General features: G+C 28.6%; 2 protein-coding genes across 3 annotated transcripts; both read left to right on the top strand.

Annotated features, from left to right (window-relative positions):
- The first annotated feature begins 1,487 nt into the window (after positions 1-1,487).
- LOC148192826 (purple acid phosphatase 23-like) lies at positions 1,488-9,321 on the top strand. Its single transcript, XM_088098169.1, has 9 exons — positions 1,488-1,862; positions 2,362-2,553; positions 3,065-3,401; positions 4,026-4,243; positions 4,337-4,527; positions 4,915-5,196; positions 7,164-7,286; positions 8,547-8,621; positions 9,109-9,321. The coding sequence occupies exons 1-9, from the start codon at positions 1,574-1,576 to the stop codon at positions 9,121-9,123; spliced, it is 1,722 nt and encodes a 573-aa protein (XP_087954295.1). The 5' UTR covers positions 1,488-1,573; the 3' UTR covers positions 9,124-9,321.
- A 2,830-nt stretch (positions 9,322-12,151) lies between these two features.
- LOC124846869 (cyclin-dependent kinase C-2 C-like) lies at positions 12,152-18,856 on the top strand. 2 transcript variants are annotated; one of them, XM_088098167.1, is made up of 9 exons: positions 12,152-12,975; positions 14,993-15,277; positions 15,377-15,694; positions 16,106-16,333; positions 16,558-16,655; positions 17,177-17,288; positions 17,370-17,729; positions 18,169-18,223; positions 18,612-18,856. In XM_088098167.1, the coding sequence occupies exons 1-9, from the start codon at positions 12,628-12,630 to the stop codon at positions 18,617-18,619; spliced, it is 1,812 nt and encodes a 603-aa protein (XP_087954293.1). In that variant the 5' UTR covers positions 12,152-12,627; the 3' UTR covers positions 18,620-18,856. The 2 variants fall into 2 exon arrangements, with proteins under 2 accessions (XP_087954293.1, XP_087954294.1); XM_088098168.1 differs by lacking the exon at positions 18,612-18,856 and having other exon boundaries at positions 18,169-18,231.
- The last annotated feature ends 5,734 nt before the right edge of the window (positions 18,857-24,590 follow it).

The raw sequence follows: 24,590 nt of genomic DNA on the forward strand, positions 1-24,590 counted from the left end.
TGTTGAATCTTGTGTTTTATTCTTGTTATTCACACATATGATGGGAATTTATGCTATTTGAGTGGTTGTAATTATTGGAAAGACATAGGTAGAATAACCAAGGTAATTTGATTCTAGACATAAATTGAAACTTTTGGTCATGATAAACATAATATTTAATGCAAAACTTGTGTCTGAAACGACTAAGGGATTATTGTTTTTGCATGAAGATTTAGAATTTGTCATCTAAGGGATTATAGGCTTGTATGCTTTTGATGTTAATGCTTGATTATGTGAGAAATATATTGCGTAGAGAGTTTTAGAGAGTGAAGAACATGAAATTCAATCCCAATGAATCTATACTTGAATTTATTTCATAAATTATAAACATGAAATTTATATGTTTTGTTTGTTAAGAATCCATTGATGTTCATATTTCTAGCCAAATTAGTAAATAATCACAGTTAGCTAATTCAACACAAATCTATTGAAAAAACGATACTTGAACTTACCATTTATATTAGTTATGCGATTCAATACATATAACAAACAAATAAATATGTAAGTCTTGGTATCTTTTCTTTCATAATTTTTTTAACCCTCACCAAGTTACAATGGTCACTAAAAATGGTGAACAAAAGAAAAAGATAAAAAAAAAATATGAAAGATGTTTAAAGTGACTTAATTAGTGGGGAACAACGTGTTACAAATAACCAACAATCGTCACTAAAAAGAAAACAATAAAGTTAAAGAAGAAAAAAACAAGAATAATTATGTCTGCATACATAAGGAACCATAATGATTATTCTTTTTTAAATTTTAATATTTATAATTTAACCTCCAACAAATCAAAATAATGTTTATAATTTTTACATAATAAATCTTTCATCTTTCATTACATATATGTCTTTAGTTATAATTTAATTAATTAAATAATTTTAACAAATTGACTAATAATATAATAACTCTAACATATTTAATAATTATGGTTATCCTTAAGCTAACTATAATAAATTTTCCTCTAGATATTGGATTATATTGAATTATTGATTTTGTGATGCACATTTTAGTGGTATTAATTTATTAAATGAGATATTACATTTTTACCTTTTAAATAATCAATAATTTTAAATTTAATTATTTTTTAAATTATAATAAATATTTCATCATTTTATCTTTTTAAATTATTTATTTAAATTTAGTTATCTTTCTATTTAAATTATTTATCTATATTAAAAAAAGTACAAAGTTTCCATATTTTTATCAAAATAAAATGTTAAGTTGGTGTTATTTTGTTTTGAAGGATATGAAATAAAATGTAAAGTAGGTGTTATTTTCCAAGGTTTTTTTTAGTAATAATTTGGATGGATCGAAAACATAGAAGAAGCAGCATATTCGAACATTAACGGAGATGCTGATAAGAATGTGCCACCTAAGCGACAACGTATGGCACATTAGTTGCGTTAACTACTTTACTTCAAATTATGTCTTTTACAGTTACACCACAGTGATCAACCTTGTTAATGCTTTGTTTAGTTACTCTTAACAATACATCATCATATACAGAAAAAGAGTTCAGCCATTCCTTCATTTTATGCCAGAAATGAAAATCTGCACCACCTTATGCATGCTGGCCGTGGTTTTGGTGATGATGAGCAGCGACTTCATCACCGTCATGGCAGTCACTGAGAGTCACATTCCCACCACTTTGGATGGCCCATTTGAGCCTGTGACCCGCCGGTTCGACCCATCACTGCGACGGGGCAGTGATGACCTGCCCATGACTCATCCAAGGCTCAGAAAGAATGTCACTTTGAATTTCCCTGAACAGATTGCCCTTGCAATTTCTTCACCAACTTCTATGTGGGTTTCTTGGGTTACTGGTACTTTACCTCCTCTCCTCAGAGTTTCCAAAAAAGCTGTCATTTTTAAGAATAATTAGTCCATGATAGTTCAAAGGGGTTTTATTTGGCATCTGATCTCAAAAGCTTGATAGCGAATTTGATCCTCACAAAAAAATGTCTTTTAAGGTAGTTTTTTTTCTTCACATTCATCACATGTTATCATTAAAATGCAATTTAGCATCTCCAAGTAAGAATTAAATTGCACTTTGATGATAATATATAGGGACGATAGCTACTTTGATGGGCTTTTTTTCTTAATTTATTTGAATTACAGGATTATATTGAATCTGTCGTACACTTTGAGAACGAAATAGACCATTCTACTGTCATAAGAAGGATGATTTATGATTTGCCGACAGTGTAACATTCTTTAAATTGAAAGTGGGCAGAAAATAAATTATTTTTTGAATGTTAATAGTGTTGTGTTCTAAAGCATCAAGTTGTTGTTACTTGTTTGTGTTGTTTGGTTTCGGATAAGGGGATGCACAGATTGGCCTCAATGTGACCCCAGTAGATCCTGCATCTATTGGAAGTGAAGTGTGGTATGGAAAAGAGAGTGGCAAGTACACAAGTGTTGGGAAAGGTGATTCTTTTGTTTACAGTCAGTTGTATCCCTTTGAAGGCCTATGGAATTACACCTCTGGTATCATTCATCATGTGAAACTTGAAGGTATGATTGAGTTTCTTTTTATTTGCATTTCTGCTCAAATGGAGGATAGCTGTGTTCGAAATATAAGTGAGTTTAAGTCTCACGTTGAATAAAAATAAAAATTTTGAATAATATATAAGAAAGTAAGACTCAAAAACTTATTATTTTAAGGTTTTGAGTTAGAGGTGATGTTAGTTTCTTATATAGATTTGACTCATGTCTCATTGGTGTTGTTTGTCTCTAGTGAGTCTCTCCTTGAAAGACCTATTGTTGTTATTGTTAATTGTCTTAGGTTCTTAAAAGCAATACTTTTCAAAGTTTGATGTTTGTCTTGTGACACAATTGTTGGATAAAAGAACTTACATTTTTGAACGATTGTTCTTGTGATAAAAATCCTTTAAAAGAATGTGACTTATTTTCTGTAAATTTTTTAAGATACAAACTACAAGATATAAACCAAGTGAATAAGTGCAATGACAGTAATTTGTTAACAGTTTGGAGAAAGTTCAGAGATACTTCTTTCTTGATGTAGGTCTTGAACCTGGAACAAGATATTATTACAAATGTGGGGATAGTTCTATTCCAGCCATGAGCGAAGAGCGTTTTTTTGAGACTTTTCCAAAACCTAGTCCAAATAATTATCCAGCTAGAATAGCAGTTGTTGGAGATCTGGGCCTTACAAGAAATTCTACATCAACTATTGATCATCTAATTCATAATGATCCCTCGATGATTCTAATGGTTGGAGATTTAACATATGCAAATCAGTATCTGACAACTGGTGGAAAGGGAGTTTCATGTTATTCATGTGCATTTCCAGATGCTCCTATTAGAGAAACGTATCAACCTCGATGGGATGGGTGGGGAAGGTAAACTACCTCAACTTCTCAGTTCTATGACAAATTATGTAATCAAGACTTAGCTGAAGCAGACTAATCTTATTGTGTGTTAAAAGATAACTTGAAAAAAAATCTATTTTTCTCTATATGGACATGGGATAAATAGGCATTTTGTCAGGAATTTATGTGAGTCTAAGTTTCATATTGAATAAAAATGAAAAAGTTAAACACCTTATAAAAAAAAACTCATAAATTCATTGTCTTAAAGGTTTTGAGTTGAAGGTAAGTTAATCTCTTATGTGAATTTGACTCGTCATATTGTTGTTGGGGGTCTTCCTCATGAATCTCCCTTGAAATACCCATCACATTTATACTTCCCAATTGTTAAAATGAGACTTGGATAACCCAATTTATCAAGGCAAGCTGAAAATATCAGATTAGGGACAAGGTTTTTTCAAAATGTTTCTTCTGCTTTGATATTATTCTGCATATTCTTTCATTTGGTAGTTTGTTAGGCTTGTGAATTTGCTGCATTATTTGTGCTATGCATATATGCTTGTTAGAAAAACATATTGAGGGTGGAAGGGGAAGAGGTGAAACATTAGAATCTCTGATACAAATAGTTGAAAAGCAATTTGGTTTCTGAAACATCAGGTTTATGGAACCTTTGACCTCAGAAGTTCCTATGATGGTTATTGAAGGGAATCATGAGATTGAACCTCAAGCTGGTGGGATCACATTCAAATCATACTTGACACGATTTGCAGTTCCTGCAGAAGAAAGTGGCTCTAAAAGTAACTTCTACTACTCTTTTGATGCTGGGGGCATACACTTTATCATGTTAGGAGCATATGTTGATTACAATAGTTCTGGTAAATGATAACTAATGCATACCTTGTGTAAATTAACCACTGAATGCACATAATTTTAGATGCTTCAACTCAACTTGAAGTATTTCAATTCAGGTGCACAATTTTCTTGGCTGAAGCAAGACCTGCAAAACATAGACCGTAGTGTGACCCCTTGGTTAGTAGCTGCAATGCATCCTCCATGGTATAACAGTTATGCTTCACACTATCAAGAATTTGAGTGTATGAGATTGGAAATGGAAGAGATTCTTTATCAATACAGGGTTGACATTGTTTTCAATGGTCATGTGAGTTAAATTTTTGTGCTTTAGAACATTAGTTTGAAAATATCCAAGATCTCTCTTCTGCAGTTTTACATAGATTTTTTTCTTATGATGGAGTTATGTTGTTCATATATTATAGGATTAGGAAATGTGAAAAAATGCATTCTAAGCCTGCCTGAAATTCTAAACCTAGAGCTTTTATGGAGATAAATTCATGGATGTTGCTCTTTTCACTTGTTAATTTAATTAGTTAGTCTAGGACTTTTTTTGGCAAAATATGTAATGAATATCTTATTTTGCACAATTTTTGGAAATAGAATTATCTGCAACTGTGTTGAAATTAAGAGTATTTTACAAGTAGGTTTTTCCTATTGTTCACACAAGCAGTGTCACATGTTGTCCATGTTGCAGGTTCATGCTTATGAGAGGATGAACAGAGTTTATAATTACACATTGGATCCTTGTGCACCAATCTACATAACTGTTGGAGATGGTGGAAATATAGAGAAAGTAGATGTTGATCATGCAGATGACGCTGGAAAGTGTCCTTCTCCTGGAGATAACATACCAGAATTTGGTGGAGTTTGCAAATCAAATTTTTCCTCTGGTCCTGCCAAAGGAAACTTTTGTTGGAACAAACAACCTGAGTGGAGTGCTTTTAGAGAAAGCAGTTTTGGACATGGAATACTTGAGGTTAAACCTTCATACTCTGAACCTTTTCACAATAATAAGACAAATTTACAATATACAAGTGAGTGCAAACTTCATCTTACAAGTTGATTTTGTAGGATTAAATTAGACTTAAAATCCATTACTTAAAGATGGTATAAAAAACATTTAAAAGTCTATCCTAATGAAAGTTATTGTTTATTAAAGTTATAGTGTCATCTGTTATCGAACCATCCATAAATACCTAGTCCCTTGCTCAAAATGTATACGCCTTGGAATGATGAGGTATGTTGGAGTTTCACATTTACAAAAGCCAAGGAAAATTTACAATATATAACTCGGTAGAAACCTTATTTTACAAAATGATTTTATAGGGTTGAGTTTGGCTTAAATTTCACTTATTAAGGATTTCTATTACTGGTTCAATTAGCTCATTCATCTATTGTTTTGTTCTGGTTAATGTTCATTGGAATATGGATAATACTATTACTCATGAACTATGAATCTATTTGGATAAAGTTTTCAATACACTTATAAGAAAAAAATGGAATGAATTTCTCCATGAATTAAAATAGCTTATGCATATGCTATTTTGTAGAACTTGTCTTAGATTAATATTTTATAAGACAGTTTTTTAATTATGTATATGTTAATTTTAGCTTATGGAGAAGTTTATTTCACTTTTTTCTTCTCTTGGAAGTATTGTGGAGAAGTTTATCCAAACAGATTTTATGTGCATATAATCACAAGCTTTGGGATGCTATGTTTGTCTTGTTAGTTTGTGCTTGCTTCAACATTGCAAGATGTTTACACCAATGTTTAGTGGTGGTGTGCAACTTGATAAGGAAATAATTTGGTTGTTACATTCATTTATACATGGAATCAATTAGAACGATTCATACGTTTGGGTGTAAATGAATCAACCTAGTCAAGTATTTGAAGCTAGTGATGAATAAAGTAGTGCTCCAACTTGAATGTTTTATATAGACAAGTCAAATTCAAATCTTGAAATTGTTTGTTTGAAACTTGGAAGCTTGAGTTCAGCTGATTTAAGTCTATAATTTGATTATTTTCCTTACCTTTATCAAAATTCTTTTTGAAGTATCTTTTAGGTTTATTGAATTAGTCTTTCATAGATAGGCTTATGCTAAATGACGAATTCTCTATATGAATGGTACTTCTAGCTTTGGGTCTCTAATGTCTCTAATTCACTGGTCAAACTTGCTTCTTTTTTCTTTAATCTCTTCCAACAATTCGCAAGTGGGAAAAGATTAAAGAGAAAAAAACAAAAGTAATCACAACATTATCTCGTTGATGACAAAATCAAAGAACAAAATACTTAAACAAAAATAAAAAATATATCGAGCACTCAGAAGAATGAAACTTTTTGGATAATTGAAAAAAAATATTCAAAGTTACAAAATTACTTAAAATTGAACTAAATCTTCTATAATCTGAGTCCCACAACACTAAGTTCCTTAAAATGGGAGAGTTCCCACAAGAGATTTCAAGTTTATAGTTTGTGTTGTGTGTGTGGAATAACAAACAAATCTGGGTATGCAATTATCTCACTCTTTTTACACTCTTACTTCTTATAGAAAGTCTTAAAATACACACTCTTTCTCTCTCCTTTATTGAAAATTACAAAATTTGGTAGAACTTTTGATGTGTAATGATAAGATACAGAATATTTACAGAATATGAATCTATCTATACTAATAATTAACAAGATTACTAAGCATGATTAAACAATATACTAACATCTGTAAGTATATATATACTAATTTATTTCATAGTCTTACAAACATTCAAAAGCACTAAAAAATCTGTCCATGTATATTTTGGATGAAAAAAATTTCTTTGTATGTGGTTATATAATGTATTTCATTGAATTTTTCTTTCTGTTCATGACATGGATACAGTCCATGGATTCTCACCTACATGATATCTTTTCTTTTCTTCAAAATTCTATCATCGTATGTTGCATGCAGGCTGTGAATTCCACGTATGCACTGTGGACTTGGCACCGAAATCAAGAAAACTATAAAGAAAATGCAGTTGGTGACCAAATATACATTGTGAGGCAACCAGAACTGTGCATGAAAGACTTAAAAGTAATGTTTCCATAAGCTTTATCATGCACGAGCTTTTTGCTGAATATGGTGTTATATGAGAATGTGAGAATTTCATAGTTTTTTTTTATATCTCATGTAAAGATAAGACAAATTTAATGTGAACGAAAATCTTATTTTATAAATCTGTTTTATAAGATTTACCCTTTGTTCACTTGAATGGATTTGGGAAAACTGATTGAGTGGATTTGAAGATCAATTTTTTTGTTGTTTATTTGAGTGATTTTGGAGGTAAGTGAGAGTGAATTTGGAAGCAACGTTTGTGAGAATTAGTGTAGGATTTGATTGATGTGACAGATTAAAAAAATTTACTTCCAAATTCACTCTCACTTACCTCCAAATTCACTCAAATAAACAACAACAAAATTTATTTTCATATCCTCTCAAATTCAGTCAATGACTCTCTCCCAAATCCATTCAAGTGAACAAAACATTAGTTAGATTTAAAGTCTACTTCTTAAGATGACGTAAGACATTTAAAATATTTATCTTAAGAATGTTTGTTATTTGTTGGACCTGTTATATTATTCCTATCTAAGGAAGTACAAACTTCATTTTTAAAAACTGATTTTATATAGTTAAGTTAAGCTTAAAATTAACTTTTTTATGTGACTTCAAGTGTGAACCAACATTCTCTAAGACAAAGGGAAACTGTTTTAACTGACTTCAAATCCTTGTTTTGTTGTTTTCAACTGATCATGTGCAGAAGCTACATCCAACACCATGTCCAGCCAATAATTTTTTTTCTTGTCTTCTGTGGTGTAAAATTGAATTTATATACCTAAGGATTTATGATATGTTGGTTTCAGTTTGATGTTATTCCCAAGTCATCAGATTGAAGAGTAATTTCAGTTTGGTAACATATTTGATCATCCTAAAATATAGGTTTTCACATTAAAAATTTGTCTGAAAACTTTCCTTTGAAATGCTTTTGTAATTTGAATTCAAGCTGTTAAAATCCATGCACAGTAAAATTCACTTGATAAGTATTATTTTTGGTGCAATTTTTTCCAACTTTTCCAAGCCGCCATTTTTGAGTTGCATTATTGATTTCTATTTGTGTAGAATAGAAAATTTTCACTTGATATTTTACTTATTACAGAAGGGTTTTGTTTTGTTATGTCAATAGTTGATTATCAATTTTGTTTGCTTTACTTTTATTGTCAATTTTTCATAATAAAAATATTGAAGTTATTTTTTGGTTTTTATGATTTCAATTTTCCTTTGGCTTTGTTGTAACAGCCACAAGATTCACAACAATCACTTCCATACAATTCTAACCCTAAATCGTCTCATGCTCCTACCCATCTTCCTGAGGTATGTATGCTCCTTTGTGTTTATTTTCTTTACTTTAAGGGTTTGCTTGGAAACATTTTTTCATAAACAATTTCAAGAGAGAAAAAAAATAAAGCAAAATTAGTTTTTTGAAATTAGTTCATATATAAGTTAATTTGAAGAAGCATAAATTAATTTTAATTTATGAAAAAAAAATTCATTTTTTTTATTTGTCTCTCGTAGAATTCTATCAGTCATATTCCTTGGACTTCTCTTTATATATGGTCTATATTCTCAGGTAAATCAGATTGCATCTCTTGTTTGTGTCCTTGTGAAATTTTGGTGTGTGAAAAACTATATCTTAATATTACAAAATTAAAATGTTCTAAATTATGTTGTCATTGATGTTGAAAAGACTATTGTTCTCTTCTTAATTTATTGAAAAATGGGTACCTAAAAACTTGAAAAAAATGAAAGCTGTTGAAGGAATTGGTTCTGATTGTTTTCTTTTTTTTTTTTCATTTTGAAGGTGAAATGGAGCTAGGTTTCATTGTATAAAATCACAAGAATATTGGAGTGTAAAGAATATTCTCTTGATATTTCATGGATGTATATTGTGGGTGATTTTATTTGGCTTTTAAGAGAGGAAAATCACTTTTTTTAAACAGAAAAAGCACTTATTAATGTTCAGTAAACTAAGTAAATTTTCCCCTCTCTACACTTTTTAGTGATGTATGTCTTTACTTTTTTAGTGATGCATGGGATTGTTAATTACAACTCTTATATGAGATTGTTTAGCACTTCCATGATGCATTTGCTATTTAAATTGATATTTGTTCCAATTTCAAATTCTTTTGATATAATATTGAAGTCCAATATTTAAATATTGTTTGTTTTAAAATTCGAATTTTATAACAGTTTTAATTTTAAAAAATATTTCAAATGGATTGAAGGAGATAATATATGCAAATTGATTTTTGACTTTAATTTTTGAGTGATATGAAATTATTGATATATAAAAATAATGATTCATATTTGAAATTATTTTTTCTATTCTCTTAATTGAGAACTAGAGAATAAGAAATTGTGTTTGAGAACTCATTTTTGTTTTCATAGATATTTAAAAAGTAAAATAATTTAAATTTAATATATTTTCAAAATTGTGAGAATTTCCGTCTATTAAATTTTATATGACCTACCCTTACTCTTATACTATCAATATATAATATTAAATACTTCTTTCATTTATTTTATTTAATTTTCATTATTATTGTGATTTTCAATACTAATAAAGAATTTTTTTTATCCATGGCTAAAAACTGAATATAGTTTGGACAGGCAACTATTTTTGCCAGAACATGCTAACTAAAAGAAAATTAATGTCCTTACATATTGCATTTACTTTTTGAGATTGTTAAAGAACACTAAAGTATTCTATAAAAAGAATTACATAGGTTAGAGCAAAACTTATTGAAAAGTTTTTCACTTAAAATTTTTTAGGATTTGTAATATTTGTTCTTCAAGATATCTTCTTTTTATATAGGATTGAGAAAATAGTCATTAAAAATCCTTATTACGAATTGTGTAATTTTGAAGTGTTCTTTATTCTTCAAGTTGTGTTTGTCCTTTTAGATAAAGAAAATTGTATACATTTTTTTCGAGATATATTTGATGTTGACATATCTTATGAGATCTTTTAGTGGTCAGATAAAGGAACATTATATACAAAACATAATATAAATATTTATAAGTTTTCATATATACTATATAATGTTAATGAGTACATATTATCATATGTCTAAGCGTGAACTTAAGATACATTACAAACTAGTTCGTATTTGTGGTTATCAGATAAAGCGATTGCAATTTTTTGAGATTTGATACTTAAAACATACATAGGCTTTTATATTTCAAACTTTATTACTTAATCAAAATCACTTATCATAATTTTAAGTTTGTTAAGAAAATGTCTAACAATATATGACATAAGTATATATCTTAATTACGTTTGAATTTGTCATTGTTTGCATTCTAATTGATTTTAAGATAAATTAATATTTTTCAAATGTTGCTAGAATTGTTTGTGTTCTTTATATAGAGGGATGCGTGTTGGGTGTTGGTTGTTATGTTCATATATTTATGGTTTAATTGCTTCCTTTGTCCCCAGTTTGGTTGAATTGTGTCAAATTCATCCTCATTTTTAAAAAAGTTTCATTGTCGTCCTCACGTGGTGTAAAAGTTTCATTGTCGTCCTCACGTGGTGTAAAAGTGTCAATTGAATCCAAACATAGAAAAAATTTGTGTCAAAGTAGTCATTTTTCCTATATCTCTGTGTCTTCCTTTCATACAATCAAGTACAGATATTCATTTTACCTTATCCAATTTAAGGCTTTTCATAGCTCCAGAGAAGTGACATATGAAAGGAAGACACAGATATATAGGAAAAATGACTACTTTGACACAAATTTTTTCTATGTTTGGATTCAATTGACACTTTTATAGCACGTGAGGACGACAATGAAACTTTTTTAAAAATGAGGATGAATTTGACACAATTCAACCAAACTGGGGACAAAGGAAGCAATTAAACCTATATTTATTTATTTTGGGTAAATGTATTTTACTAAATATGTATTGGTAAAAACAAACCAAGTGTGACTTAGATTACAAACTACTTAATATTGGTTGTTTTAACTAATGAAAAATAATTTAATGTATCTCATAGAAGGTTCTAATTGATGTACTAATAACTCTCTTAAATAGAACATAGTTTAGAAGGTTCATAATTACAAATGGTATGATTAATTTAATTAATTAATTATATTTGTAAGCGGCCAAACTTTTCATTAAGAAAGATCTGATGCTTATATTAAACCATTCATATGTCAACATATATTATTATTAATATTATTTCTTAAAACATATAATCTCTAAATAATGGAAAAATATATCTTTTTATAAATTTATCGTGTAAAATAAAATAAAACATTATTTCAAAACTTTAGTTAACTCACTTTTTTTATTGTTTGATGAATAAATGGAAAGTAATGGTTTTCGTTATATTAATATTATTAGTATTCAAATATTGTACTACTTTGGTTTCATTTAAAATGTTTATTGAATATAAATTTAATTTGACTTACCACTATTCTTTATTTTCAATAGGGAATTTATTTATAATATATTGATAATAAAAAAAACTAGTTTATTTATAAATAAAGTTATTTTATGATTATAGTTATATTTTATTTATTAACTCTATAATAATATTTTTTTTTTTAAATAAATTAAATATTGATTCAACATACTTTATAGTTTTAATTTTACAGTATAATTTAGGAATAATGTGTTATTTGCAACAACAAAAAATAAGAATAAAAGCTAGTTTTCATTTTATCATATCCATGTTTGTAATGAAGTGATTCTTAACCACTTTACCATGACATGTTATATATTATACCTTAGTATCATATTTTCTCTCTTCTTATTTAATAAAATGATATCCATTTTTGTTTTCTATAGTTTTCAACAACCAAAATGCAGACTCAATTCTGACCCATGAGTTTCTAATTCTCTCCTTAAAATTCCTCCAACCCCTTATTCCTTCCGAAATCAATGGAAGACAGAGAGAGAACAGGGGAGGAGAGAGAAAATTTGGTGAAGGAGGGGGTCGTTCGTTTCCTTGTTCTATTCCACAACAAAGCTACCATTTTTCCATGTGCGTCTCGCACACCCTCTTGGGAAAACCCAAAGGGTTGCATTGAATTATATAGAACAAAGACGAAGAGACTCAAAATCAGGGAAGAGGAGAAAAGAAAACCGACAAGAACAACAACAAAGGAGGAGGAACAAAGAACAAAGTTGTTGTTTTTGTCGAATTCGAAATGCCCCTGTTTTCTGGTTTTTCTCATCTCCCTGTATTCTGAGCTCCTCTGTTCTGGGTGTAGCAACCACATTGGAGGTGTTGATGTAGGGGAAATTCTCCCCTACAATCGCCATCGTCCATTTTCTTCTTTCTCTTCGTCGTGATCATCTTCTTCTTGATCAAATGGGTTGCATTAGCTCCAAGAATGTGGTCGCCAAAACTTATTCTCCATCCCCTACAATGGTGGAAATTTCAGAGCCGATTCGCGCTTCCAGCAGGGGCCATTCTGGATTGACGATTTTGGATTCTAAAGGAAATGTAGACAATGAGAGAAACAACAACAGCAAGATTAAGAAGATTAGTTCAAAGAAGAGTAATGGGTCTTTTAGCTTACGGCATGGGTTGGTTCACAGAAACGTGGAGGCTGAACAAAATGCTGTTGGTTGGCCGCCATGGCTCACTGCTGTTGCAGCAGAAGCCATTCAAGGATGGATCCCTCTCAAAGCAGATTCTTTTCAAAAGTTAGAAAAGGTAACAATAATCATAATCATAATCATAATAACATGTGTAGTGTTTATGTTTCTTATGTTATTTTGTTCTTTTTCATGTTCAATCCCTAAAGTTTATGTGGATAATCAATCTAGTTAATATAGGTTATGATAAAAGTAATCATAAATTACTCTCATATGGAACTTCAATTCTAATAGGAATCCAACACCAAAAGTTATATTTAAATTTTATCTATGAAAAACACAATTTGGAAAATTTTGTGATTTGTTGTCATCTAATTTTTACTATAAAATCAGCTTTTAGAGTTTGGTTGTTTGGTAAGATAGAAGAAAAATAACCAATAAGATAATTTTTTTATTTAAATTAAATAGAGGGTGGAAAGAAGAAAAATAATTAAGAGTAGGTTTTATTTTTCATAGGTTTTGAAATAAACAAATAAATAGACTTGTTTGATAAGTGGAAATATTTTTATCATAATTTTGTTCTTATGTTTAGTTTTGAAAAGTTGTAAAGTTTAGACATTATGACATAACTCATCGAGAAGTGATATGTTTTCAAAGGTCTAAGTAAAAAGACTTTATTGTTTATCTTTTTACTATGTCATCGTTTTAATTAATTATTTAGAGGGACCTTTAAAACCTCTTCAACAGTTTCCATTGATAAATGAAAAGAACAACATCTTTAAGTTTTTTTTTTATCCTTTTATTTCTTTTAAAATATTTGAAAACAATTATTGTATTTTCAATAAAATTCATATTGTAAATTAATTTATAATTAAATAATAATTGTTTAAGAAAATAATTTTAAAAAAATCAATCAAATAAAATTTTCTTTCATTTTCTTGTCGTCTCCCACCAAAGAAAAATAAATAAATAATTAATGTATTTTGGTTGCTATTTTCTTCATCTTCATTTTCTTTCATTAATTAAACATAATTATATTGTGAAAGTTATCAAGGTCAAACTTTTAATATTGAATATTGATATTTCTTAATATTATAACATTTTACATTAACATTTGTAACATTAGTCATTGAATTAATATTATATTGTATTACATTTAATAGAAAAAAGGTAATATTAAAACTAAATAAAGTAGAGTACTTTTAATCATGAAAATTGTTATGATGACATTTATCATAGCAAGAAAATTTATCAGTAATAAAGGAGTAATGTAAAAATTAGATAAATTGCTAAATTAATATTTGAATATGCATGTTGTGGACAATTTAGTCCTTGAATGAAAAAAAAATTAAATAACCCTCACATGTTGATGACCACATAGGAGAACATCATGAAGGACTAATTTTTTTTATGTGGGATGCTATTTTTTTTCCGAGGCATTATTTATTTATTGTTGTGTATGTTTGGAACTCAAATTTAGGAAAATCTAAAAGTAAAAGAAAAATGTGAAGGCTTGTTTTAGTGACTTTGAATGACACTCGTCATTGATAATTAAAGTGTTCAAACCTTAATAATCTTTGGATTGTTATGACAAAGTTGTTAGAAAGTTTCCTATTTTGTAGACTAATTATGAATTTTCCTTATTAAAGGATGAAAGTATTTGCAAGACACACATTTGAAGGCAAAATTGATTATTTACCCTATCAAAAATCAACTAACATACTAGTATTTGATATTTATTATATAGTTTATCTACATGAAAATTTAAAATTTCAACTAAAGGATTATAGGTTAGTGTTGACATTTATTACTTATTGTAACATTTTATTTTGACATCACATAAACCATGCATTGAGATAAAGTTTCAATTTTATCATAAAAGTAATTAAAAATCAATTGAAGTGTTATTCTTTAGTTCATGTAATAGTTGTTGCTTGTTGTATTGTTACATTTAAAGTTTTCCCCCACAATATTCTTTTTTATTCCTAATATGTTATTTTAAAATTAATATGAATTATGATATTATTTAACATTTAAGTTTAGAAAATAAATATTTTATGAGTATATATAGTTGTTATAATCTATTAAGATATTTTGAACTAATAATTATATACATATATATTAATTTTTAATAGATTGGACAAGGTACATATAGTAGTGTGTTTCGAGCTCGTGAAGTTGAAACTGGGAAGCTATTTGCTTTGAAAAAAGTGCGTTTTGACAATTTTCAACCGGAGAGTATTAGGTTTATGGCAAGAGAAATAACCATCCTTCGAAGGCTTGACCACCCAAACATCATGAAATTGGAGGGCATAATCACTTCTCGCCTATCAAACAGCATATACCTCGTATTTGAATACATGGAACATGATCTTGCTGGCCTAGTATCACGTCCTGAGATAGTATTCACCGAATCACAGGTTCGTTTACATCTTTCAACTATTTTTAAAACTCGTGTGTCGTTCCTAATATAAATTTGAATGAGGTTTACATTTGTGTGTAATGTTTCCTTTCCATAGATAAAATGTTACATGAGGCAACTTTTAAGTGGACTCGAGCATTGTCATATGCGTGGTGTTATGCACAGAGACATCAAAGTATCAAATATCTTATTAAACAATGAAGGTGTTCTCAAGATAGGAGATTTTGGATTAGCAAATACAATTAGTACAAGTAACAAAAATCCTTTGACAAGTCGTGTCGTGACTTTGTGGTATCGTCCTCCTGAGCTATTGATGGGATCGACTAGCTATGGAGTGTCAGTAGATCTATGGAGTGTTGGTTGTGTATTTGCAGAACTTTTTCTTGGGAAGCCTATCCTTAAAGGAAGAACTGAGGTAATTTTAATAAGGGTTAAATATGTTTTTAGTCCTTAAACTATTGGCCGTTTCTGGTTTTCGTCCCTCTTTCAAAGTAAGGTACAATTTGGTCCTCATTCTTTTCGAAACGTTCGTTTTAGTCCTCGAAAACTAAACACTGTTTAAAAATTTGGTCCTCATTTAGCAACAAATGAGGACTAAAACCAAAATTCTGAGGACTAAAACGAATGTTTCGAAAAGAATGAGGACCAAATTGTACCTTACTTTGAAAGAGGGACGAAAAGCAGAAACGGTCAATAGTTTAGGGACTAAAAACATATTTAATCCTTTTAATAATTGATATGTATGTTATGTATAATTTATCTTTAGTTTGAATATGTTTTTTTGTTTATAAACTATTCTCATAAATTGTATTTCTTGAGTGTATAGGTTGAACAATTGCACAAAATTTTTAAGTTGTGTGGTTCTCCACCTGAGGAGTTCTGGAAAAAGACCAAACTTCCTCATGCAACCATGTTTAAGCCTCAAACAAATTATGAAAGCTCTCTTCGAGAAAGATGTGCAGATTTTCCTGAAAGTGCTATAGACCTACTTGAGACTTTATTATCCATCGATGCAAGCAACCGAGGAACTTCCTCGTCTGCCTTAATGTCTGAGGTAAACATTTCATTGATTTGGACTTTTCTATAATGTATTCTTCATTTTTTAGAAAAATTCTTGTTTTAATCCTATATTGTAAGAAATAGTTGATGTTTTATGCATATGACTTCGTAATTATTTTGCTAGAAATGTTAATTTATTAGGATGTTTGTTTAATGTGGACCAATCATATATGACTAACTTGAATTTCTAATTTTCTTTTCTTTGTATATTCTTTATAGTACTTTAACACTAAGCCATACGCTTGTAACCCATCAAATCTCCCAAGATACCCACCAAGCAAAGAAATGGATGTAAAAGTTCAAGAAGATTCATCCAGGTACACTATTGTGGTATTTCTTGTTTATGAAAGGATAATTAGTCAGTTTAGTAGAATAAATATTGACATATTTCATTTTCAGTATAATAAAACAATATTGTCTTGGTATAAAAACTTTAATTCTATTAACTTTGTTTGAACTCCACTAGTGTTATTTAAACACATGTTTGATCTATAATAATTGTTACATATGTTTATTAAAAGAAAATACGACACTGATAAGCAATTAATCTTGAAGGAACTTTTAAATTTTGCTTTTGTAAATTTGAAATCCTTAGAGATTTTTTTCTAATACATGTTTAGTGTTAATTTTCGTTATGATATACACATGATAATTACTAAAGACAGAATACATGTTTAATTCAAACAAAATTCACAAAATTAAAAAAATTTATACTAAGATTTTAATTTTTTTTATTGTATTAAAAATGAAATATGTAAATATTTGTTGTATTGAATTGATTATTTAATCTTCATAAAACATCTCATTTTTAGGACTAACTCTTGATCCTTACTCTTAGGAAAAAAATCGAAGGTAAAGTGAGAGAGGTTGCAACATCAAGAAGACAACCAAGACGAGCCACTAAACTTTTGCATGATCCAAACAATTTTGGTAAATCAAGTTCAAAAGAGGTACTATTTTTTCAATGGAATATTACTACACGGCTTAAATATCATCATTTTTACAATACTTATCTTGTGTTCTTTGTGTAGAACATGCAAAACACTTCTCAAAATGGGCATAAAGATGATGGTAAAACACATCTTACAAAAGGAAGAGGAGGAGGGATGTACAAAGATCATGCAAAGCCTGCCATGGATACCATGTCTGAGACCTCCCAAATGATGAATGTTGTTAATGGTAATGGATACAGTGTGCCAATACAAGTCTCAGGATCTACGAATGATTATACATGGGTCAAAAGAAGAAAACAAGATGCATCATCAACTCTATCGGATGGATCAAAAAGCAAAATTAGTGCACTAGATACCAACTTTGCCAAAGGAACATATGATTTATCTAACCAAAGGGTTTCCATGGATTTTGATCCTGCTGAATTGGTGAATGCTCAGGTAAACATTATCCCAACTAAATATTTTAAATTATTAAGTCACAAAACCTTCAAATTTACCATTGTTACTTAAATTAATCTTAAGGTGTCAATATAAGAAGCTTGAGTTTACGTTTAATATCGAGTAATAAAAATAAATTCATTATTTTAATTTTTTTGTTAAAGGTAATGTTAATCACTAATTTCTCATTATTATTAAATTTCTCCTATCAATTTCCTTCAAAAATACTCATTAATTACTACATGGTATAATGTTATAATTGTCTTAGATGACAATCTCTAGATGACACACGAGTTTTATAATTTTGTTTTCTTGTTAGTTAAAAAAGTAAGTTAGATGTTAATTTCTATAGTGACAATGAACTTGAGTGTGCTAGCTAAATATTTGTGTATTCTATTTATATCAAATTAATTTATATGTTATATTTAACATTTTACAGGGTCGTAGAGAAAATGATGTACAACGTGCAATTCGTAAATCAAGGTTTGGAAGAGGTAAATAAACATTTATATTTTAAAATTTTCATACATACGAGAAAGAAAAGAAAAATGCTGTATGTGAAATAATTTGTATAATAAATTACAACAAATAACTAAATTAAAATGTAATAAATTATGGAGGGATAGAGAAAAACAGAAAAAAAACTATTTTGTACAAAATTTTACCTAAATTGTCTTATCTGTATAGTATATTTAAATAATGCACAAGAACGAAATTAAAAATAATAATAATAATGTTATAAAAATTGTTATATAAGTTGCATATATATAACACAATTAAAAGTAAAATAAAAGAAGTAACTTTTATGTTTGGGATGAATAAAAAATTGTATTGTAAAAAATGACATTATAAGTGAACTAATGATGAAATTGTTGTTTACAGATAAATGAGATGAAGCAAGGATTGTGAAAGTGGTGTAATCTTCATCATTACAAGGGTGACTATAGAAAACATTTATGCTATTGATGAACTTTAGTAGGGACATTTGAACCATTTTAGTTTTTTACTTCACCTCTATTGGCATCTTGGTGTCATTTCCCTCCTTTTGATCACACTATAGTTAATTCTTCGTACCCTTCAATCATTAACATTATTAACATTCAAAAATAAGATTACACTATATACATGCAACAAGGCAAAAAATGGAAGATGATACAATACAATAATGCTTTACATTTCTCATGAAATTTCACTTTTCTCACATTTGCAAATTTTGTCTTAAGTGTAAGATTGGTTTTAAGAAAAGAAAAACAATATAAACAAATACTTTATACCTTAGTGTGTTTTATTATCTCTATCTTTATCTCTAAAATAAAAATTCATTTTTCATCATATTTAATAAGTATAAATTTATGTTTCATCATCATGTCTATTATTAGGTAATGAGTATACTTGTATTTTCTCTTTTACTATTTCAACTACTAATTAAATAGTTTTTTTACAAAAAAATAAAAATAAACAAAATTATTGAGATGTAATGTAAAAAAGTATATATATATATATATATATATATATATATATATATATATATTCTTTTTAATGTCAAATATTAAGAAAGAAATTATAATTATAAGGTAAATAATTATAAAAAAATGAAAATAATCAAATGTGTTGATTTAATGAAATTGATAATAATATTTCTTAATCATTTGAATGAAATCACACAATATAATTAAAGTTGTAACAAGAAAACAAACATCTTGGATATTTAAATAGATTTGGTGTATATCAAATCAGTTGAAGTGTTGAAAGATATTGAATTTTTTTAGTGAAATAAAGGTTTTTTAAATAAAACAAAGTTATGAGTGAAAAGAGAACAAAGTAAAACTAATTTTTAATATTACATACTAAACCAAAGGTTTACGTGGTTGAATTGACCCATACAATTGAAAGTCAAACATTTTCATCTAAAAATAAATAAAAATACTAAAACAATTAGAAATAATTAAGCATTGATTTGATTAAACTTGAGGTCTGTATTTCCTAAAATGTATACCATTTGAACAAAATCACACAAATAAAAATATGTTATCAAAATTACGAAAAGAGTGTTAGTTTCTTCATAGTAAACTTTGTAAATTTTAAACAAGTTTAATAACTGACCAAAGGGAACAAGAATATAATTGTTTTAAGCTACCTGGGATTTTAGGAATTTAAAATAGGACGCAAAAAGGTAGGGGACATGACAAATATGTATAGATTTATTCTTGTCCTTATATCCGATTAAAGAACTAGGTAATACATATACTCACATTTAATTAATATAGAGATTTCTAGTCAAAGTTAGTATAATTGTTAGGATAAAACAAGCTTGTGTATAGGAACTTTGGATGATAAGACAAACTCGTTTATAAGAATCTAATTTTGAAGTTTAACTAAACAACACGTTGAAGTTTAACTAAACAACACGCTGAAGTTTAACTAAACAATATAAAACGAAGAAGTTCCATAAGAGAATAAGAGAACTTATAGGATATAAAACCACGAAGAAGTTCCACAAAAGAACTCATAGGATAGAAAACCTTAAGTTAGAAAAGGCAACGAAAAAGTTCCATAGAAGAATAGGAAAACTCAGGATAGAAAACCCTAAGTGAGAAAGAACATTAAGCTATAGAAAATATGAAATTAAGAAGAACAAATAACCACACAATAGAAAGCCTCATAGAATAGAAGAATAGAAAACAAACCTTAAACGATAGAATATAAAACCCTAAAATTGGAAAGTACACGTATCCACACAACATACCTTAAAACACTAAGAAGAAAAGAAATAGACGATCATCTGAAAGAAGTCTAACACAACAAAAAATCATGAGAAAGTCAAACTAGGCTATCAAATTAGGAGAATAGGACAAGTAGAAAACTAAAACACTAATTGAATACAACATAGGAGAAATAAGATTAAACTAGCTTAAGAAAACACTCAGGAACAATAGGAAAACATAAACAAAATATTAAAGTCAGGCCAAACAAGGTAAACACTTAGGATCTTAGGAAATAGAAAAATAATTAAGTCAAAACACCCAAACACAATGTTAAACGACTATCAAGTCAAAAACGTCTAAGAGAGTTGAAGCTAAATGTGTAAAGCTTATCATACCTAAAGGTTGTTCAGTTTAGCTCTCAGAAAAACAAAACAATGTAAAGACGATGTCATTGATAAAACACACTAAAAGACTAAAACTTAAGACACTAGAGAAAACGCAAACAAAGCTAACATTGTCTGTCTAAAAAGACAAAATCACAAGAAGCATTTACTCGGTCTAAACGATACCATGAGCTAAAACCTTACTTCGTTAAACGATGAAGTCTTTAATCAAATGCTTTACTTCGACAATTAAGAGAAAAAGCTTGATTGTCAAATGCTACCTCAATGGTAGGAAATCAAAAAGCACTTTATTGTTTTGAACAACCATTGAATGACTTTAAATACTCAACGTTAAAAAACAACAAAAGTGATATCTGATAAGTAGTCTACACAATTAGTAGTAAGTGTCAGTAACAAGAAAGACATTCACGAAATATTCGTATCCTAGGAAATCATGATACAATACCTATTCCTAAACAAAACATGAAGACAATAAGTAAAACACTAACCAAGAAGAAGTATCTTATAGACTATATGATATCAGTCAAACACACAAACAAAACAATGGAAAACATAGAATCTTGTACCAACGGTGAAAGTTTTTGAAAACACCAAAATAAATAGGAAATAAGGCATACTTGTTATACAAACTTCTGTTTTATCTTGTGCAGGACAATTGTTACAAATGATCAATTACCTCTTCTTGTAAGTATCAAAATAAAAGTTGAAGATAAAACAAGAACTGATCAGTTTATCAAAAGTTGTGCCAAATGAGAAGTCAAGTTTGCTTTTGATAAAAGCTTTGAAAAGCATGTATGAAAAAAGACTTCATCCTTTGACAAACATCCACACCAATAGCTAGAAAAGAACAGATCTCAAGACAAGCTTTGTCAAACGATCATATTGCCAAATCTCAAGAAAAGTTTCGTCATAACGGCTATATCATCAAGGTGTATAAATAGAAGATAAGAAGAAGAAGAAAATGATGATGGGGAAGATGAGATAAGTATGAAGATATACCATCATCAATTGAGCAAGGAAATCTCTTGGAGCTACTAAAAGCAAAATTCCTCTAACCAAGGAAACACTAGGAGAGAAGAGCTCAAGAAAAGAAAGATACTCTCATGCTTCATCATAATATCCACTTGAAGGAAGAAAAGAGAAATTGAGTGAAACACCTAGAAATTCTCTCAAGCCTCATTGTCATATCCACTCACCTTGTGAGCGAAGAGAAGAGAGAAAAAGAAAAAGGAAAAAGTTAAGAAATTCTCTTGAGCTTCATTGTATTATTTGCTTACTTTTGTAAGATGAGAGAAAAGAGTAAGGAGAGAAACACCTACGAGGGTTTACACTACTTTGTATTGTAATCACATCCTCTCTACCAGAGTAATAATTTAAATGACTTGTAAGCAATCGTTGATTGCAATTCTAGAGAGAATCAAAACACTTACAACTTAACTCTAGAGAGTTAAGGAAATCTAGGCAAGGTTGTTTAGTACCAAGAGTGGTACGAATACTCATCAAGTCTAGGGCAACAGGAGGTTATTCATTGACTGAGACCAAGAGTGGTGCAAATACTCATCCAGTTTAGGGTAACAGGAGGTTATTCGTTGACTGAGACCAGCAGTAGTGGGAATACTCAACCAGTCAAAGGTAATTAACAACTACTTGTTGATTGGGAAATCGGGAGTGGTGCAAATACTCAACTGGTCTAGGGTAATTGGATGTTATTCGCTGATTAGGGATTCCAGAAGTGGTGAAATACTTCACAACCAAGAGTGGGTGAAACTCAACTAGACAATGCATCACAATGATATTGGAACCGTCTAAGAAAATCAGAAGTGGGTAAAACTCAACTAGACGATGTATCACAATGATACTAGAATCGTCTAGGGATACTAGAAGTGGTTAATAGTACTACACAATCAGGAGTGAGTTAAACTCAACTAGTAAGAAGTAACGATGATTACTTAATAGAACTAGGAATACCAGGAATGGTTTAAAACACTCAATTGTACTTCATTGAATATTTAATGGAATCCTCTAAGTTAACTTAGAGAAGAATTGGATATAGCCCTAATAGGTGAACCAGTATAAAATTGTTTGTGTGTTGTAGTCCTCTGGGTAAACTATTGGTTGTTGTTGAAAGCAATCTCCTTAAGTGCTCGAGTTAGCCTAAAGTTATCAACTACCATTTACATCTTCAACAACTTATTGTTTGTATATCTTTGGAGAAAGTTGAGTTAGTCCTGTAAAAAATCTTTGCGGAATAATGTTTATAGACGAAGTATTACTAACTGTCAAATACTACGTACATCATATTTAAATCTTCAGTCACGAAAAGATTTAGAAAACATTATTCAACACCTATGTTTTCTCACAATTTCAATAACTTTATACAAAACTTGTATAGAAGAGTTTATTTCACATTCATAAAAGTATGATTGCATTTGGATATAAAATTTCACAAATTTTAAGACATTCAAATGCATTCAATTTAAATTGATATAATGTATAATTTCATTTTCTAACATTTTGTTTTTCTAAGGTAATTTGAAGTTAAGGAATTTTAATTTTCTCATTAGAATACAATATTTTAATTACGACTAAATAAAAAACCAAATATTTAAATAATAAATAATTTTTAATTAAAAAAATATTAATATTAATAATTATCAATTAATATTATATACTAAAGATTAAATATATGTTTAATTACCTAAATTATTATTTAGGAAATTCAAATAAAACTAATAAAATTAACTTTTTATATTAAGATTATAATTTATTTTTATTATAATAAAAACGAAATATGTTGATCTATTAAACCAATTATTTTCTTTTATTTTTTTAAACACACCACACTTTAATAGTCTTTTTTTCCTTAATAGCTTTTCAAGCTATTAGATTTTGAACTTTATTTTATTTTAATATGCGATTTTAATACACGACAAATAATGAAAGATGAAAATGTTTTGGTTTGATAAACGATATGATACTGTGTAGTCTTTCTTTATCCTTGATAAAAGATAAATAATTTTAGATGATAAGATGTATAGATGTTAACTAACTTAGTACCAAAATAAAAAACACAAAAATGTTATTCTAGGTTGTAAAGAATATCTATCTCTTTCATCTAAGAAAAAAATCATTAGACAAATGGCAAGTCACATAAGAAGAATACAAAGCGCTGAAGTTATTTTTCTTCACCAAATTTTTCATCAAAAATTGTCTATTTTTAAAATGAATCAAGAAATATACACTAAGTACATCTAGCTATTGAAATGCTTTGCATGAAGTGTATTAAATGGATCCATTAATATCAAGTTCTTCCATCCAAGAAAAATTCATTAAAAAAAGTGAAGCTACTCAACTGTCAAAAATAATTCTACAAAGATTGCTTTTTTCAAGAATCCATATAAAGTCATTTAAGAAGAAAAAGAAAGAAAAATACCATTTGTCTTTTGTAAAAACATTACAAAAAAAATATTAAGCCAACAAAAGTTTAAAAAGAAACATTACTAGTGTTCATTTCGGTAAGTTAGAAGAAAGTGAACGTCAAACTTACATATAAGAAATTATTATCTTCTTTATAAAACAAATGTGTGATAAGTGATCACAAATTTTACAATCATTACATGTTAGTAAGAATAATTGTTTTGTAGAGAATACTTATTAAACTAGAAGTTCTTTGTGACAAAATACTCTCTTGAATTAGGTAAAGGGCAAGTCACATAAGAAGAATACAAAGAGCTGAAGTTATTTTTCTTCAC

The sequence above is a fragment of the Vigna umbellata genome, chromosome 9 (genome assembly GCF_029865625.1).
Source record: "Vigna umbellata cultivar VRB3 chromosome 9, Vumbellata_1.0, whole genome shotgun sequence".
Taxonomy (NCBI): domain Eukaryota; kingdom Viridiplantae; phylum Streptophyta; class Magnoliopsida; order Fabales; family Fabaceae; genus Vigna; species Vigna umbellata.

Excerpts from the sequence above, each read along its gene's own strand:
- LOC124846869 (XM_088098167.1), top strand. The coding sequence starts at position 12,628 with ATGGGTTGCATTAGCTCCAAGAATGTGGTCGCCAAAACTTATTCTCCA. Across the intron at positions 15,278-15,376 it reads TAGTATTCACCGAATCACAG|ATAAAATGTTACATGAGGCA; the intron begins GTTCGTTTACAT and ends TCCTTTCCATAG. Across the intron at positions 15,695-16,105 it reads TCCTTAAAGGAAGAACTGAG|GTTGAACAATTGCACAAAAT; the intron begins GTAATTTTAATA and ends TTGAGTGTATAG.
- LOC148192826 (XM_088098169.1), top strand. The coding sequence starts at position 1,574 with ATGCCAGAAATGAAAATCTGCACCACCTTATGCATGCTGGCCGTGGTT. Across the intron at positions 3,402-4,025 it reads CGATGGGATGGGTGGGGAAG|GTTTATGGAACCTTTGACCT; the intron begins GTAAACTACCTC and ends CTGAAACATCAG. Across the intron at positions 4,244-4,336 it reads TGTTGATTACAATAGTTCTG|GTGCACAATTTTCTTGGCTG; the intron begins GTAAATGATAAC and ends ATTTCAATTCAG.